We start from the raw sequence: 14,011 nt of genomic DNA, 5'->3' as shown, positions 1-14,011 counted from the left end.
CCCTTTCTCTTTCCTCCTCCCTTTCTTTCATTGCTCCTCTTTTTTCCTCCCTTTCCTTTCCTTTTACTTCCTCTTCATTTTCTTTTTCCTCCTGTTCTTTTTATCTTCCCTTTCCTTTTCTTACTTTTTCTTCATTTTCCTTTCCTCCTTTTCCTCCCTTCCTTTCCTTCCTCCTCCCTTTCTTTCTTTCCTTGCTCTTCCTTTTCTTTTTCTCCTCCCTTTCACTTTCTTTTTCTTCCTGTTATTTTTCTTTTCCTCCTCCCTTTCCTTCCTGTTTTCTTTCTTTCTTCCTTTCTGTCTTCCTCTGTTTCTCTTTCCTCCTTCCCTTCCTTTCCTCCTCCCCTTCTCTCCTTGTTCCTCCTGTTCTTTTCCTCCTCCCTTTCCTATTCTTTCTTCCTTTCCTTTCTCCTCCCTTTCTCTTTCATCTTCCCTTTTTGTTCCTTTTTCCTTCCTATTCTTTTTTTATTTTCCACCTCCCTTTCCTCTTTTCTTTCTTCCTTTCCTTCCTCCTCCCTTTCCTCCTTTTTTGTTCTTCTTTCCTCTCTTTCTTTTTTTCCTGTTCTTTTTTCTCCTCTCTCCTCCTTTTTCTTTCTTTACTCCTCTCTTTCTTTCCTTCTAATCCCTTCATTACATACAGCACAAGCAGGAAAAGACAGCTAATGACACCAATTATAATTACTGCAAATCTGACAGTAAAAATCACAGAGCATTCAAAGCTTGCAACTATAGATGAGACAGAATTTTGTTTCCTTTGGAGAGTGTTAAGTCAACTGACCAGAACCCACAAATTTCTCCATAAATAGGATCCAAGGAATAATGAACCACACAAAGGCATTCATTATTTACCTTGTTTGGCAACCTTTATTCTGGTCCAAAAGGTCTATCAGACGCGAGGCTATTTTAAGCACAGACCCAAAGAGACAGTTAAGGGCACACTTGAAACTTAAGTGTGAGCAAAACACAGGGTCGAAAACTGCGTTTGCAAACTTGAGTATCAAGTGTACACATTCGATTCTCATCGAAATTCAAAGCAGGGTGGAATAAAGATCAAACCCCTCTTACAAATGCAAAAAACGCTCCCACTTACAATAGTAGTCGGGTTTGGAGCAATGATACCCCCCAACACAGTGTAATAACTTCAAATTTAAGAATAATTCACACCTAAAAGCCAAAATTGAAGAAGCACACCAAGGAGCACTGGCTCTAACTGCATCTATCACAGCTTCAAAGGCAGCTGCACTGAGAAGCTTGGTCAGTTTTGAAGGTAAACATAATGTTTCAACTGGATCTCCTTGTCGTTTGTACCCATTTATCTCCCACTTCAAAGCCACACTACCAAAGCCAATTCTTTCCTCAGACTTTCTCTTTTTCCCCCCTCTTTCCCCTCCATTCCCACAAAGGCAAAACCCCACTGAGAAGAGCCAAGACAGTCCGGAGTTTTCGGAAGGCTATTCGGCTCCCTCCACGGCCGTGGTCGCGACGGCCTTGACGTAATAAGGCCCTTCGCGTAGATATGCCCGGAGCCTTAAGTAATGCTGGTTCCCAAAGATTTCCGCCACTGTCTTTGAACCAGCTAAAGCCTTTACCAGTTCGTATTTCGCCTCTTTGGAGGGCTTATCGGGCTCCACAGAGCGATCCACTATGTATTCCACAAAGCCGGGGCTGGCTATCATCAGCCTCTGGGCCCAGGGTTGGTTAGCAATGGCCTAGAGAGGATTTAAGAGAGAGAAATGCTGTTACAACTGTCGTACTGCTACAACACCAGAGCAATGGAGGTTGCAAATATGCTACTATATGCGAATAATATAATATATTGTATGTGTGTGTGTGTATATATATCTCTCTATATATATGTATGTATATGTATATGTGTGTGTATGTGTATGTATGTGTGTGTGTGTGTGTGTATATATATATATATATATATATATAGAGAGAGAGAGAGAGAGAGAGAGGGAGTAAGCTGCTCTGAGTCCCCTTTGGGGTGAGAAGGGCGGCATATAAATGCCATAAATAAAATAAATAAATACTACAACTCACATCATGCCATGTTAAACCCCTTAAACTCCAGCAATTTTGTCATGCTGGGCAAGTTTGCTCTAGATGCATCATCGGAGGGGTTCAGTGTGCTCTCTGGCTGCAGGGTGAACTACAACTCTCACTATGGTGAGTCAGTCCTCCAAACCCCTCCAGTAGGTTGAGTTAGTCATGGGGGTTCTGTGTGCCAAGTTTGGTCCAGTTCCATCATCGGTGAGGTATGGAACCTCTTTTATTGCAAGTGAACTATAAATCCCAATAACTACAACTAACAAATGTCAAGTCCAATTCCACGCCAAATCCACCGGTATTCAAATTTTGGCATATTAGGTATGTGTGCCGAATTTGGTGCGGTTCCATCGTTATTTGCGTTCACAGTACTCTTTAGATGTAGGTGAACTATAATTCCTATTAATCAAAGTGAATTTCCCACAAAGCCCTCCAGTAATCACATTTTGGCATTTCAGGTGTGTGTGCCAAGTTCAGATCCATCATTGTTTGGGTTCACACTACTCTCTGGATGTAGGTGAACTATAATTCCTATTAATCAAAGCGAATTTCCCACAAAGCCCTCCAGTAATCACATTTTGGCATTTCAGGTGTGTGTGCCAAATTCAGATCCATCGGTATTTGGGTTCACAGTACTCGCTAGATGTAGGTGAACTACAACTCCCCCAAATCAAGGTGAATTTTTTGCTGGTCACAGGGGTTGTGTGTGCCAAGTTTGGTCCAATTCCATCTTTAGTGGAGTTCAAAGTGCTCACTGATTGCAGGTGAACTATAAATCCCAGTACCCAGGCCAATTCCCTTCCAAAGGCACCAGTATTCACATGTGGGCACATCGGGTATGCATGCCAAGTTTGGTCTAGATCCATCACTGTTTGGGTTCATAGTGCACTCTGGATGTAGGTGAACTACAACTGCTAAAAATCCCTCCAAAGGCTTTCAGTATTTTTTGTTGGTCAGCTAATACCTTCCAACAAAGGATTCCCCCAGCCACGAAGCAGCCAGGCTTTGATGCTGCAAGGCTACTCAATTGCTAATCAAGGTGGCCAATGGCAACATTCACCCTTGCCTCCAACAGACGTGAGTTCTTTTTCCCACCCTGGACATTCCGTAGGTATATAAACCCCACTTGCCTAGTTTCCAACAGACACCTCACTCTCTGAGGATGCCCACCATACATGTGGACGAAACATCAGGAGAGAATGCTTCTGGAACATGGTCAGACAGCCTGGAAAATTCTGATTTGAGAAAGTCAAATCTCTGGAACCAATTCAGACGTGGATCTATTGCAAAAGGCACTTACGGTGAACACCCTCAAGGCACCGCAATGGAGGTCAGGGAAGGGCTGTGTGCTGATGCTCCTGAAAAGCTCCAAGGGATGACTGGCCAGAGAGGAGAACCAGGACTCCGTCATGCCAAGAAGGTCTTCGGTCTGCTGATCCAGCTGTATGGCCAAAGATAGGAAAATGCATTTATAACAATTATTACATTTTCATTATTTTGCTCTATTATTATTATTACATTTATTATTATACTCCCTTTATTATTATTGGAAGGAAATGTAATCACATTTACATTGAAGAAGGTTATATATATATTTATTTATTTCCAACGTTTATATGCCACCCTTCTCACCCTGAAGAGGCTCAGAGCGGCTTACAAGATATATATACATACAATATATATTATTAGTATAGTACAATATCAGTATTATATGTTACTATGTTTTACTATAGCATTATATTGTAATATTACATGTAATATAAAATATATAATTATAATATCATATAATTAGATTAGGTTAGAATAATTGTTTAATCAGAGTTGGATAGTCTTATTTTAAATTACAGTTTTATGTAAATACCGTATATACTCGAATATAAACCGACCCAAATATAAGCCAAAGCACCTAATTTTATCACAAAAAATGGGAAAATTGATTGACTCGAGTCTAAGCCAAGGGTGGGAAATGCAGCAGCTATTGGTAAATAAAAATAGATACAGATAAAATTATATTAATTTAGGCATTTGTTGGTTAAATGTTTTTGAATATTTACATAAAACTGTAATTTAAGAAAAGACTGCCGAACTCTGATTAAACCATTCTGACCTCCTTCAATGTAAATGTTCTTGCATATCCTTCCAATAAAGATAAATAAAGTAAAATAATAAAGCTAATAATAATAATAATAGAGTAAAATAATGGAAATGTAATATTAACAATAATAATAAATAGAGTAAAATAATAAATTTAATAATAACAATAATATAATATATTTGTATACCGCTTTTCGGGGTGAGAAAAGCAGTATACAAATACTGTAAATAAATAACTAAAATAATAAATGCAAGAATAACAATAATAATAAAGTAAAATAATAAATGTAATAATAATAATACATTTATTATGGATTTATAATAGAGTAAAATAATAAATAAACTTGACTCAAGTATAAGTCGAGAGGACCTTTTCATCCTACAAAAAGGTCTGAAAAACTAGGCTTATACTCGAGTATAGACAGTACTCAAAAACATTTAACCTCCTAATGCCTCAATTAATGTAATTGCATTGGTATTTATTTATTTATTTGAAATGAGAATAGCTTCTTCATTTCCTACCCTTGGCTTATATTCGAGTTAATATGTTTTCCCAGGTTTTGGAGTAAAATTAGGTGCCTTGGCTTATATTCGGGTCAGCTTATACTCAAGTATATACAGTACTGTTTTGTAAGTCGCCATTAGAGCCTTTGTAGCCATTAGAGCCTTTTAGAAAGCCTGAAAGGAGGCAATCTGAGGATTGTCACAAATCTTTGATGGTGGATGTTCCAATGTCCAAGGCCACACTTTCCTACAGAGGTCCATTTAGTCCATGGGAAGGAAAAAGAGGGATATTTTCCATTCAAGTAACGTACCGGCAGGTACAAAAGAGATGCGATGGCATCCAGACACCGGATCCGCAATTCCGTCGGGGCATTCTTGGCCTGGTGTCCTATTCTGTTGAGCACACTTTGGAATCTGCTTCCTGGGAAGCAAGGGAGAGAGATTTTTCATTATACAGCTGCCTTCTACAAGGCCTACTTCTGGTAAATATCACAAGAATTTTCCTTTTTTTACATTATTTTTATTATTATTTCCAAAGTATACACATTATAACATAACTATTGGTATATAAAGCCCCCCCATTAACAGTAGTAATCTTACACTTTCTAATAATAATAAAACATATGAATCTTTTTTAAAAGGGCTGAAAAACCCGGCTTATACTCGAGTATATATGGTTTATTTATTTATTTATTTTATTTTATTTCCGGTATTTCTACCTTGTCTTTTCTCTACCCCCGAAGGGGGACTCAGGACGGCTTACATTTGGCAACAATTCGATGCCACCTCATATAAACAATTACAATAATCCCACAATAATTAAAATACATAAAACATTAAAGCATTAATTAAAACAATAAACAGTATCATCAGATGTAGCGCCTTTCCTGTCAATTTCCAATCAAAGTGCTAAATTAAGTCTGCTGTCCAAAAGCCTGGTCCCAAAACCACGACTTCAATTTCTTCCTGAAAGCCAGGAGGGAAGAAGTCGATCTTACTTGGGAGCACGTTCCATAAGCGGGGGGCCACAACCAAGAAGGCCCTGTCTCTCGTCCCCACCAAACGCATTTGCGATGTTGGCGGGAGCGAGAGCAGGGCCTCCCCGGATGATCTTAAATTACGAGATGGGACGTAGAGGCGTTCGGACAAGTAAGATGGGCCAGAACCATATATTTAGATTAGACCCTAAAACAGTATTGGAATTTTGGAAAAGAACGGCCTTATTGTCCTATTGATCCATTAGTGGCAGAGTCAAGAAGGTCAATGAGATTGGTGGCCATATTTTCCATTAGTGACTTGGTTTGGGAAATTATTGTGTGTATTCAAAATATTCAAAGATGTGTAGTCAAAGTATTCAAAGGTGACCTAATTATACAACATTGGTAATAATCTTGCTCTTCTTTCTGACAACATATTTTTAATCACTCCACCCTATTATGGACCATATATGTATATATATTCAGTGAAAGGTTTCCAATTAGTTTGAATGTATGTTTTATTGCTAAGGAGACAAGTTAATTTATCAAATCCTGCAAAGTTTAGCAGTTCGGTTATCCATTTGTTTACAGATGGAATACTACTTTATTTTTAAAGTTTAGGCAGCCATTATGGCATTTTGAAAGAAAACATTTTTTTCTTATTGGTGGCATCAGTTGCCATCAATTCACAAGACTTTTCTTGGCACAGGACCCCGAAATTAAACTGCAATGCCTCTCATTAACCGTGACTTCCTGCTAGGTACAAAACTAGAAGTCTTATGTCTGTATGCGACCCAGACACTGAGAGTACACACCTTTCTTTTGCAGAACCAGCTTTCCCTCCAGGTTGGAGCCCAGGATCCCGAGGGTGTCCACCCCGACTCCAAACAGGGTCGGGTCCTGCCCTTCTGCCATGCCAAAGACCTTCTCCACAAAGGCCGGGTATCTCTCGCAGATCTGCTGGGGGCTGTCCACTATCACCAGATTGCCAAAGAATTTCACAAAGCCTACCAAGAAATTTTTAAAAGGGGAAAAAAGCATTCAAAACGATAAAGAAGCAACAACAAAAGCATGAGCAGCAGTTCAGCAGATTCTAATCTTCAGCAATTCAACCATTTTCAGACCATTATTTTGCTGAAAAACTAGCCAAATCCATCCAAAGCTGGCAGAGTGGCTGACTTCTACATTTTGGGAGAGTCCCCAAAATCATCTGAAAGAGAGGCCAGAACTGCCTTAATGTTACTTCCGGTGAACTGAAATGGGACATGCTAACCCAGTTTAACCTTGCAGTTGGGGCTCAAGGTGGACAATACTTGTAGTCTTGTTTAAGAGAGGAAAGTGGGATATTAATAATAATAATAATAATAATAATAATCCACTGACAGATTCACCTTGCAGTTAAGGCTCAAGGTGGAGAATATTTCAAGTCTGTTTTAAGAGAGGAATAATAATAGTTTCCAGTTTATTCAATGCTTAGACCAGGGGTCCCCAAACTAAGGCCCGGGGACCGGATGCGGCCCTCCAAGGTCATTTACCCGGCCCTCGCCCAGGGTCAACCTAAGTCTGAAACGACTTGAAAGCACATAACAACAACAATCCTATCTCATCAGCCAAAAACAGGCCCACATTTCCCATTGAAATACTAATAAGTTTATATTTGTTAATATTGTTCCTCATTTTAATTATTGTATTGTTTTTAAGTGTTTATTACACTACAAATAAGATATGTGCAGCGTGCACAGGAATTCATGTTTTAATGTATTGTCGAAGGCTTTCATGGCCGGAATCACTGGGTTGTTGTAGGTTTTTCCGGGCTATACGGCCATGTTCTGGAGACAATTTTTCTCCTGACGTTTCGCCTGCATCTATGGCAAGCATCCTCAGAGGTAGTGAGGTCTTGATTAGCATTCAATGGCTTGGAAGTGCCTGGGGGGAATCTTTCATGTTTTATTTCATGTTTTCATGTTATTTCATGTTTTATTCATGTTTTATTTCATGTTTAGTTCATGTTCTATTTTTCAAATTATAATCCGGCCCTCCAACAGTTTGAGGGACTGTGACCTGGCCCTCTGCTTAAAAAGTTTGTGGACCCCTGGCTTAGACCATAGATCTTTCACGTATAAGGCAATTAGATAAATACATGAAAACCAGATTATTAAATACAATATAAAATACACAATTAAAATCTTATAAATCATTAAAATGTTAATAAATAATAATAATAACAACACATCATGATCCACTGGCAGCTTAACCTTGCAATGGAGGTGCAATATTTTTGAGTCTGATTTAAGAGAGGAAAGTGGGATATAAATGATGATATTATAGTAATATAATAAAACTTTATTTATGCCCCACTCCATCTCCCCCAGGGGGACTCGGTGTGGCTTACATGAGGCCACGCCCATCAATACAATACAACAATATAACACAAAAACATAATAGAACCAAGCAAAATACATAAAATGCAAAATCAAAATAATATATGATACAATAATATATAAACAAGCATTAAAAACGCAGAAAATTTCACGAGGCAGGGCCAGATTCAAGGATACAATTTAAAAAAAAATTAAAACACTGGGAGATAGGACAATGTAAATTATAAGGAGGAGGCTCTGGGAATGAGGAAGGATTTCATTGATGATGATATATTATTATAAATGATAATAAGGCTGAAAAAAAGGCCCTTTGACCAGCCTGACAGCTCGCTGTGAAGGTGTATTACAAGTATAAGTTGCTCGATGGGAAAGGGATGGCACATAAATCTATCAGATAACAAACCCACCCACATACAAAGCAGAAAGGAGGACAATAAATCACCTGGCAAGTAGAAACCTGAGAAAGGATCTGCATCGGCCCCAATTATGATATTGGAAATCTTATCAATGACTCCTTGCTGGGCCAGATACTGGCGTCCGTGGTGAGTGTGGGCAAGCGATGTGACTGTCTCGATGCAGGTGGCTCTACAAGATATATTAAAAAAAGGCAGAGAAAACATTCATTTCAGACCCTTCTTATGTTCGAGCAATATTCAAAGCTAGAGCAAAACTTGCAGCATTGCTCTTTACCTGACAAGTACGTCGTTCCCTGTCAGCTCTGCAATCAGCTCCGATATTAAGCCACTGTTGACACAGTAGTTCAGGGAATCCGCCGACATCGAGGCGATGCCGATGACTAGCTAACACAAAAGCAAGGGAAGGGAGAATGAGGGATTTTGAAAGGCCAAAGAGCTTGGCAGTTTAAATATTTATCTCCTTTCTTTGCCATCAGGCCTTTGGAGGAGGATGAGGGAGATGCTGCTGGGGAGGTTGTGGGTGGGATACAGTTTATCACAGCGAACTTTAAATGTAATTCAAATTGCATTTCTTGTATTTTAGCTTTATATCCACTCATAAAAGAGACATTTTAACTTGGCACAAAAATGAAGCCCATGTGGCCCCCAAAGAGAGGGCATTCTGCAACCAGAATGCCCTTTCACATTGCACAATGATAGCATTACGTTCCCACTTAAAATGCCATGGTTCCAACCCACAATTGCAGTTGAGAGGAATATTCTAGTGCGTGACAACCCCAAGACTCTGGATTATGCAGATTTGGCATTGCCATACTATACTTGCATGATATCAAAGAGCCAGTTGCCCCAGAAGAAGAATTATAAATGTTCAACAAAGTGCATTTGGGGGGAAACTGGCTTCAAAATGATTTCCTACTTCAACAATGTTAAGCAGTGGCCACAAAAGAGCCCCTAAGCCAGAGCAAACTGTAGCCTGGGAGATATCAGAATCAGCAACCCTCTAAGCCGCCAGGAAACAAAAGCAGGCACTGGATGGCCTCTGTTGGGAGGAATCAGATTGGGTTTTCCTGCATGGAAGAAGGAGGTGGACTGGAGGACCCTTGGGGGTCTCTTCCAACTCTGGGATTCTTGCCTCGTAAACACGGTAGCGGACGATGTCGCTCTTCGCCATAACCTTTTTCAAGTCAACGAGCAAGTTCCCCACAAGCAAAACTTCCAGGCCTTCGGGTGCTTCCGCAACCTTCGTGAGAGATTTGATGGCCTAGAACAGAAAGAGGAATAGGCTGTATAAAACACACTTCCAGGCTGCAGAACACAGAACCCGGCTTCCATCCCTAACGCTGAACATTCCTAAGACATTTCTGCTGTCCTTCTGGAAACCCCTGAAACTAACTGAATGTTTCCACACTTCGTTTTGCAATGTGAAAGCGTCGTACCTCCTTGGCCACGGCTATTTTCTCTGCAGCAATGCAATAGATGACCTGCCTCAGCAATTCAGGAGTGATAAGGATTTCCCGCACGGCATCTGGGTCTTCAACTATCCTTCCAACCTAAAGAGTCAAGGCAAGATTGTTAAATGCAATTATTATTATTACTAATACTCCGCTTGTTCTCTCTCTTAAAAAAAAGACTTAAAGCAGCTTATGGTAAAACAAGTAAAATACAATTTAAAATCTGAAAATATACAAACATTAAAATAGAATTAAATATTGATGGTATTCAAAATAAACAGTTTAAACCTTTAAAACCAATTAAAACCTATTATTATATTCATACAAATTATTATTAGCCTGTTTCCAATCACTTTCTTCTAACTTTGCTGTTAAAACACAACTGTTACTTCTTAGGGAGCATCTACACTATAGATTTAATGCAGTTCAGCACCACTTAACTACCACGGCTCAATGCTATAAAATCATGGGAGTTGTGATTTTCAAGGGCTTTTGCCTCCTCTGCAAAGAGTGCTCTCAAAACTGTATTAATTCAACATTTTAGGTACATGCTAAATCCTGCTGTTACTTAACTTTCAGAATGTTTTGCCGTCTATATTTTCCGGATTTCACTATAAACACATTTGCAAACATTGCAAAACCGTAAGTTTAATAGATTATTATGTTTACACAACAATGAGTTGGAACTGGTGTAAATAAGAATCAAGCTAGCCTCCGCAAATGCTCAAAGTATGCTCAAAGTTTTCGTTACAAAGCTAAGCTGCATCCCATTTTTGGTGCGGCACTTTTCTTTTGTTGCTCCACCCAGCAGGAAGATTTGGCCAAATAAACCTGTTGAACAATCTCCTTGCTTCTCGTATCTGATTGGATAAAAGGCCCCTAGAGGTTTTGGGGCCATAAAGGAAATAGGGACACGGCAGAAAGTCCCAACATGTTCATTAAATCTTCTTCTTCATACTTAAGTAAAGGCTTCCAGCTCTTGTCCCTCTAGGTGCTGAAACTCTGGGCCATTCATTATGTGTTAGCTGAGAAACAAACAAGATAATCGGTCTCCTCGCCTTCCCTCCATGAGATTGCCAGTTCGAATAAGCACAAGAGAGGAATACCTGAGAGATGGTGAGGATTTTCACCTCATCGTCAGGATGGAAGAGCCCTTTCTGAAGTTCTTCCCCAAAGTGCTGGATGACATACAAGGGATCCATGACCTGGAGAAAGCGCTCGAGGATGATGACACACAAGGAGATCTGCTCACTGCTTGGCAAAGAAGACACAACAGGGAAATCAACTTCAGACCTACTCTTGACCATCTAAATAACCTAGGAATTGTCCTTGAAACAAAGGCCTCATCTACACTGCCACATAATCCAGTTCTAGGCAGATAATCTGGATTCAAAAAGTCAGAATTAGATTCAGCCTCATATAATCTAGTCCAAAGCAGATAATCTGGATTCAGAAACTGGATAATATAGCAGTGTAGATTCAGCTTCATATAATCCAGTCCAAAGCAAATAATCTGGATTCAGAAACTGGATGAAATGGCAGTGTAGATCCAGACTCAGAAACTGGACTATACGTCAACGTATATCCAGCCTCATATAATCAAGTTCAAAGCAGATAATCTGGATATAGAAACTGGATTACATGTCAATGTAGATCCTATCAAATAATCCCTAGCATGAGAGTCAAGCAAGATAATCTAACACTGAGAGATAAAAACAGGATATCAATTATAAATATAATAATTTTATTATTATTATTATTATTATTATTATTATTTTGGTCATGTCAAGAGCGACCGCTCCTGTTGTGAGAGAATTGGCCGTCTGCAAGGACGTTGCCCAGGGGACGCCAGGATGATTTGATGTTTTATCATCCTTGTGGGAGGCTTCTCTCATGTCCCCGCATGAGGAGCTGGAGCTGATAGAGGGAGCTCATCCGCCTCTCCTCGGATTTGAACCTGCGACCTGTTGGTCTTCAGTCCTGCCGGCACAGGGATTTAACCCACTGCGCCACCGGGGATCCTGAATATAATAATAATAATAATAATAATAATAATACCTACTTTCTATTAACACAAAGAGAACACAGTGAGGGACCTTGCAAAATCTTTGCTCGAGGTATGACATAGTTATCTTTGAAAAGTAATGCCACTAGCTTATTTATATCTATGTCAAAGATCCATTAAGCCACGTACAAAGCAATATACAGATTTCGACTTATAGATGAACGGCCGCTTAGAATCATAGAGTTGGAAGAGACCATGTGGGCCATCTAACCCAACCCCCTGCCATGCAGGTAAAGCGGAATCAAGCACACCTAGAATCATAGAGTTGGAAGAGACCTCCTGGGCCATCCAGTCCAACGCCATTCTGCCAAGAAGCAGGAAAACTGCATTCAAAGCACCCCAGACAGATGGCCATCCAGCCTCTGTTTAAAAGCTTCCAAAGAAGGAGCCCCCACCACACTCTGGGGCAGAGAGTTCCACTGCTGAACGGCTCTCACAGTCAGGAAGTTCTTCCTCTTGTTCAGATGGAATCTCCTTTCTTGAAGTTTGAAGCCATTGTTCCATTGCGTCCTAATCTCCAGCGCAGCAGAGAATAAGCTTGCTCCCTCCTCCCTATGACTTCCTCTCATGTATTTATACATGGCCCTCATCATGTCTCCTCTCAGCCTTCTCTTCTTCAGGCTAAACATGCTCAGCTCTTTAAGCCGCTCCTCATAGGGCTTGTTCTCCAGACCCTTGATCATTTTAGTTGCCCTCCTCTGGACACATTCCAGCTTGTCAATATCTCCCTTCAATTGTGGTGCCTAGAATTGGACACAATATTCCAGGTGTGGCCTAACCAAGGCAGAATAGAGCATGGGGAACATGACTTCCCTTGATCTAGACACTAGACTCCTATTGATGCTGGCCAAAATCCCATTGGCTTTTTTTGCTGCCGCATCACATTGTTGGCTCATGTTTAACTTGTTGTTCATGAGGACTCAAAGATCTTTTTTATACATACTGCTCTCGAGCCACGCGTCCCCAACAGATGGCAATCCAACCTCTCTTTAAAAGTTTCCAAGGAAGGAGCTCCCACCACACGCTGAGGCAAAGAGTTCCACTGTTGAACAGCTCATATGATTAGGAAAGTCTTCCTAAGGTTTAGGTGGAATCTCCTTCTGTCATTTGAACCCATTGCTCCAAGTCCTAGTTTCCAGGGCAGCAGAAAACATGCCTGCTCCCTATTCCTTATGCCATCCTTTCACATATTCATCCATTATTAATAATTAATTAATATTATTAATTAACAAATAAAGTTAATAATAATAATCCATGGCTCTCATGTCTCCTCCCAATCTTCTCTTCTGAGGCTAAACAGACCCAATTCTTTAAGACAGAACCCTGGGAGTTGTAGTTTAGATGCAGGCGAAACGTCAGGAGAGAATGCTTCTGGAACATGAAATGTCACAGAAACCGGCCATGGAAGCCTTCAAAACAGAGATTATTAGTCTGACAGCCTTTAACTGTTCTGGCTCAATGCGACAGAACCCTGGGAGTTGTAGTTCCCCTCCACTCACCTATCTCCCCGGCCCATGAGGGCGAACAACCCGGCCAAGGGGAACTCGGGGCCTCTCTCCCGCAGAGCAGCGGGCGGCAGCGCCTGCAGAGCCACCTTCAAGGCCCGCAGCTCTTCCAAGGGCTCCTCCATCCGCGAAACGCGGCCCAGCAGCGCCAAAGCCGCCTCGACTCCGGGAGGCTCCGCCATCTTGGAAGGAAAGGCGAGGAGGGGAAGTCTCGCGAGACCACCCGCCTCGGGAAAATTGAGAAGGCGTGAGATCCCGCGAGATTTCCAGCCTAAGCGACCGAAGCGTAACAAAGCGCTCCGTGTCGAGATCTCCAAACCACGCCCCTTTGTTTATATCCTGGGCGCTCAGGGTTCTGATTGGCTCAAGGAGCCTGGGGGCGTGGCAATCCCAAGAACTCCAGGGAATTGAGCCACAGTGGGATCAAAACGCGTTATTTCTGCAGTGTAGACGTATCCCCAAGGGTTAAGAATTTCTCTTATTATTATTCTGTTTCAAAGACACAAAACGTCTAATAATAATAATAATACATAATACACAATATATATTATATAATTAAAACTAAAGTCTAT

At 40.7% G+C, this 14,011-nt stretch overlaps 1 protein-coding gene across 1 annotated transcript; it reads right to left on the bottom strand.

Moving 5' to 3' along the window:
- Positions 1-834: 834 nt before the first annotated feature.
- PSMD5 (proteasome 26S subunit, non-ATPase 5) lies at positions 835-13,653 on the bottom strand. Its single transcript, XM_060757357.2, has 10 exons — positions 13,434-13,653; positions 10,976-11,120; positions 9,855-9,968; positions 9,551-9,679; positions 8,693-8,802; positions 8,445-8,587; positions 6,437-6,628; positions 4,956-5,065; positions 3,347-3,487; positions 835-1,706 (listed from the first exon to the last, which is right to left on the bottom strand). Exons 1-10 carry the CDS (start codon positions 13,619-13,621, stop codon positions 1,449-1,451), a joined length of 1,530 nt encoding a protein of 509 aa, XP_060613340.2. The 5' UTR covers positions 13,622-13,653; the 3' UTR covers positions 835-1,448.
- Positions 13,654-14,011: the final 358 nt, after the last annotated feature.

The sequence above is a fragment of the Anolis sagrei genome, chromosome 11, assembly GCF_037176765.1.
Source record: "Anolis sagrei isolate rAnoSag1 chromosome 11, rAnoSag1.mat, whole genome shotgun sequence".
Taxonomy (NCBI): Eukaryota; Metazoa; Chordata; class Lepidosauria; order Squamata; family Dactyloidae; genus Anolis; species Anolis sagrei.
Note: the sequence above shows the minus strand (reverse complement) of the source record. Positions and strands in the feature narration are given on the sequence as shown.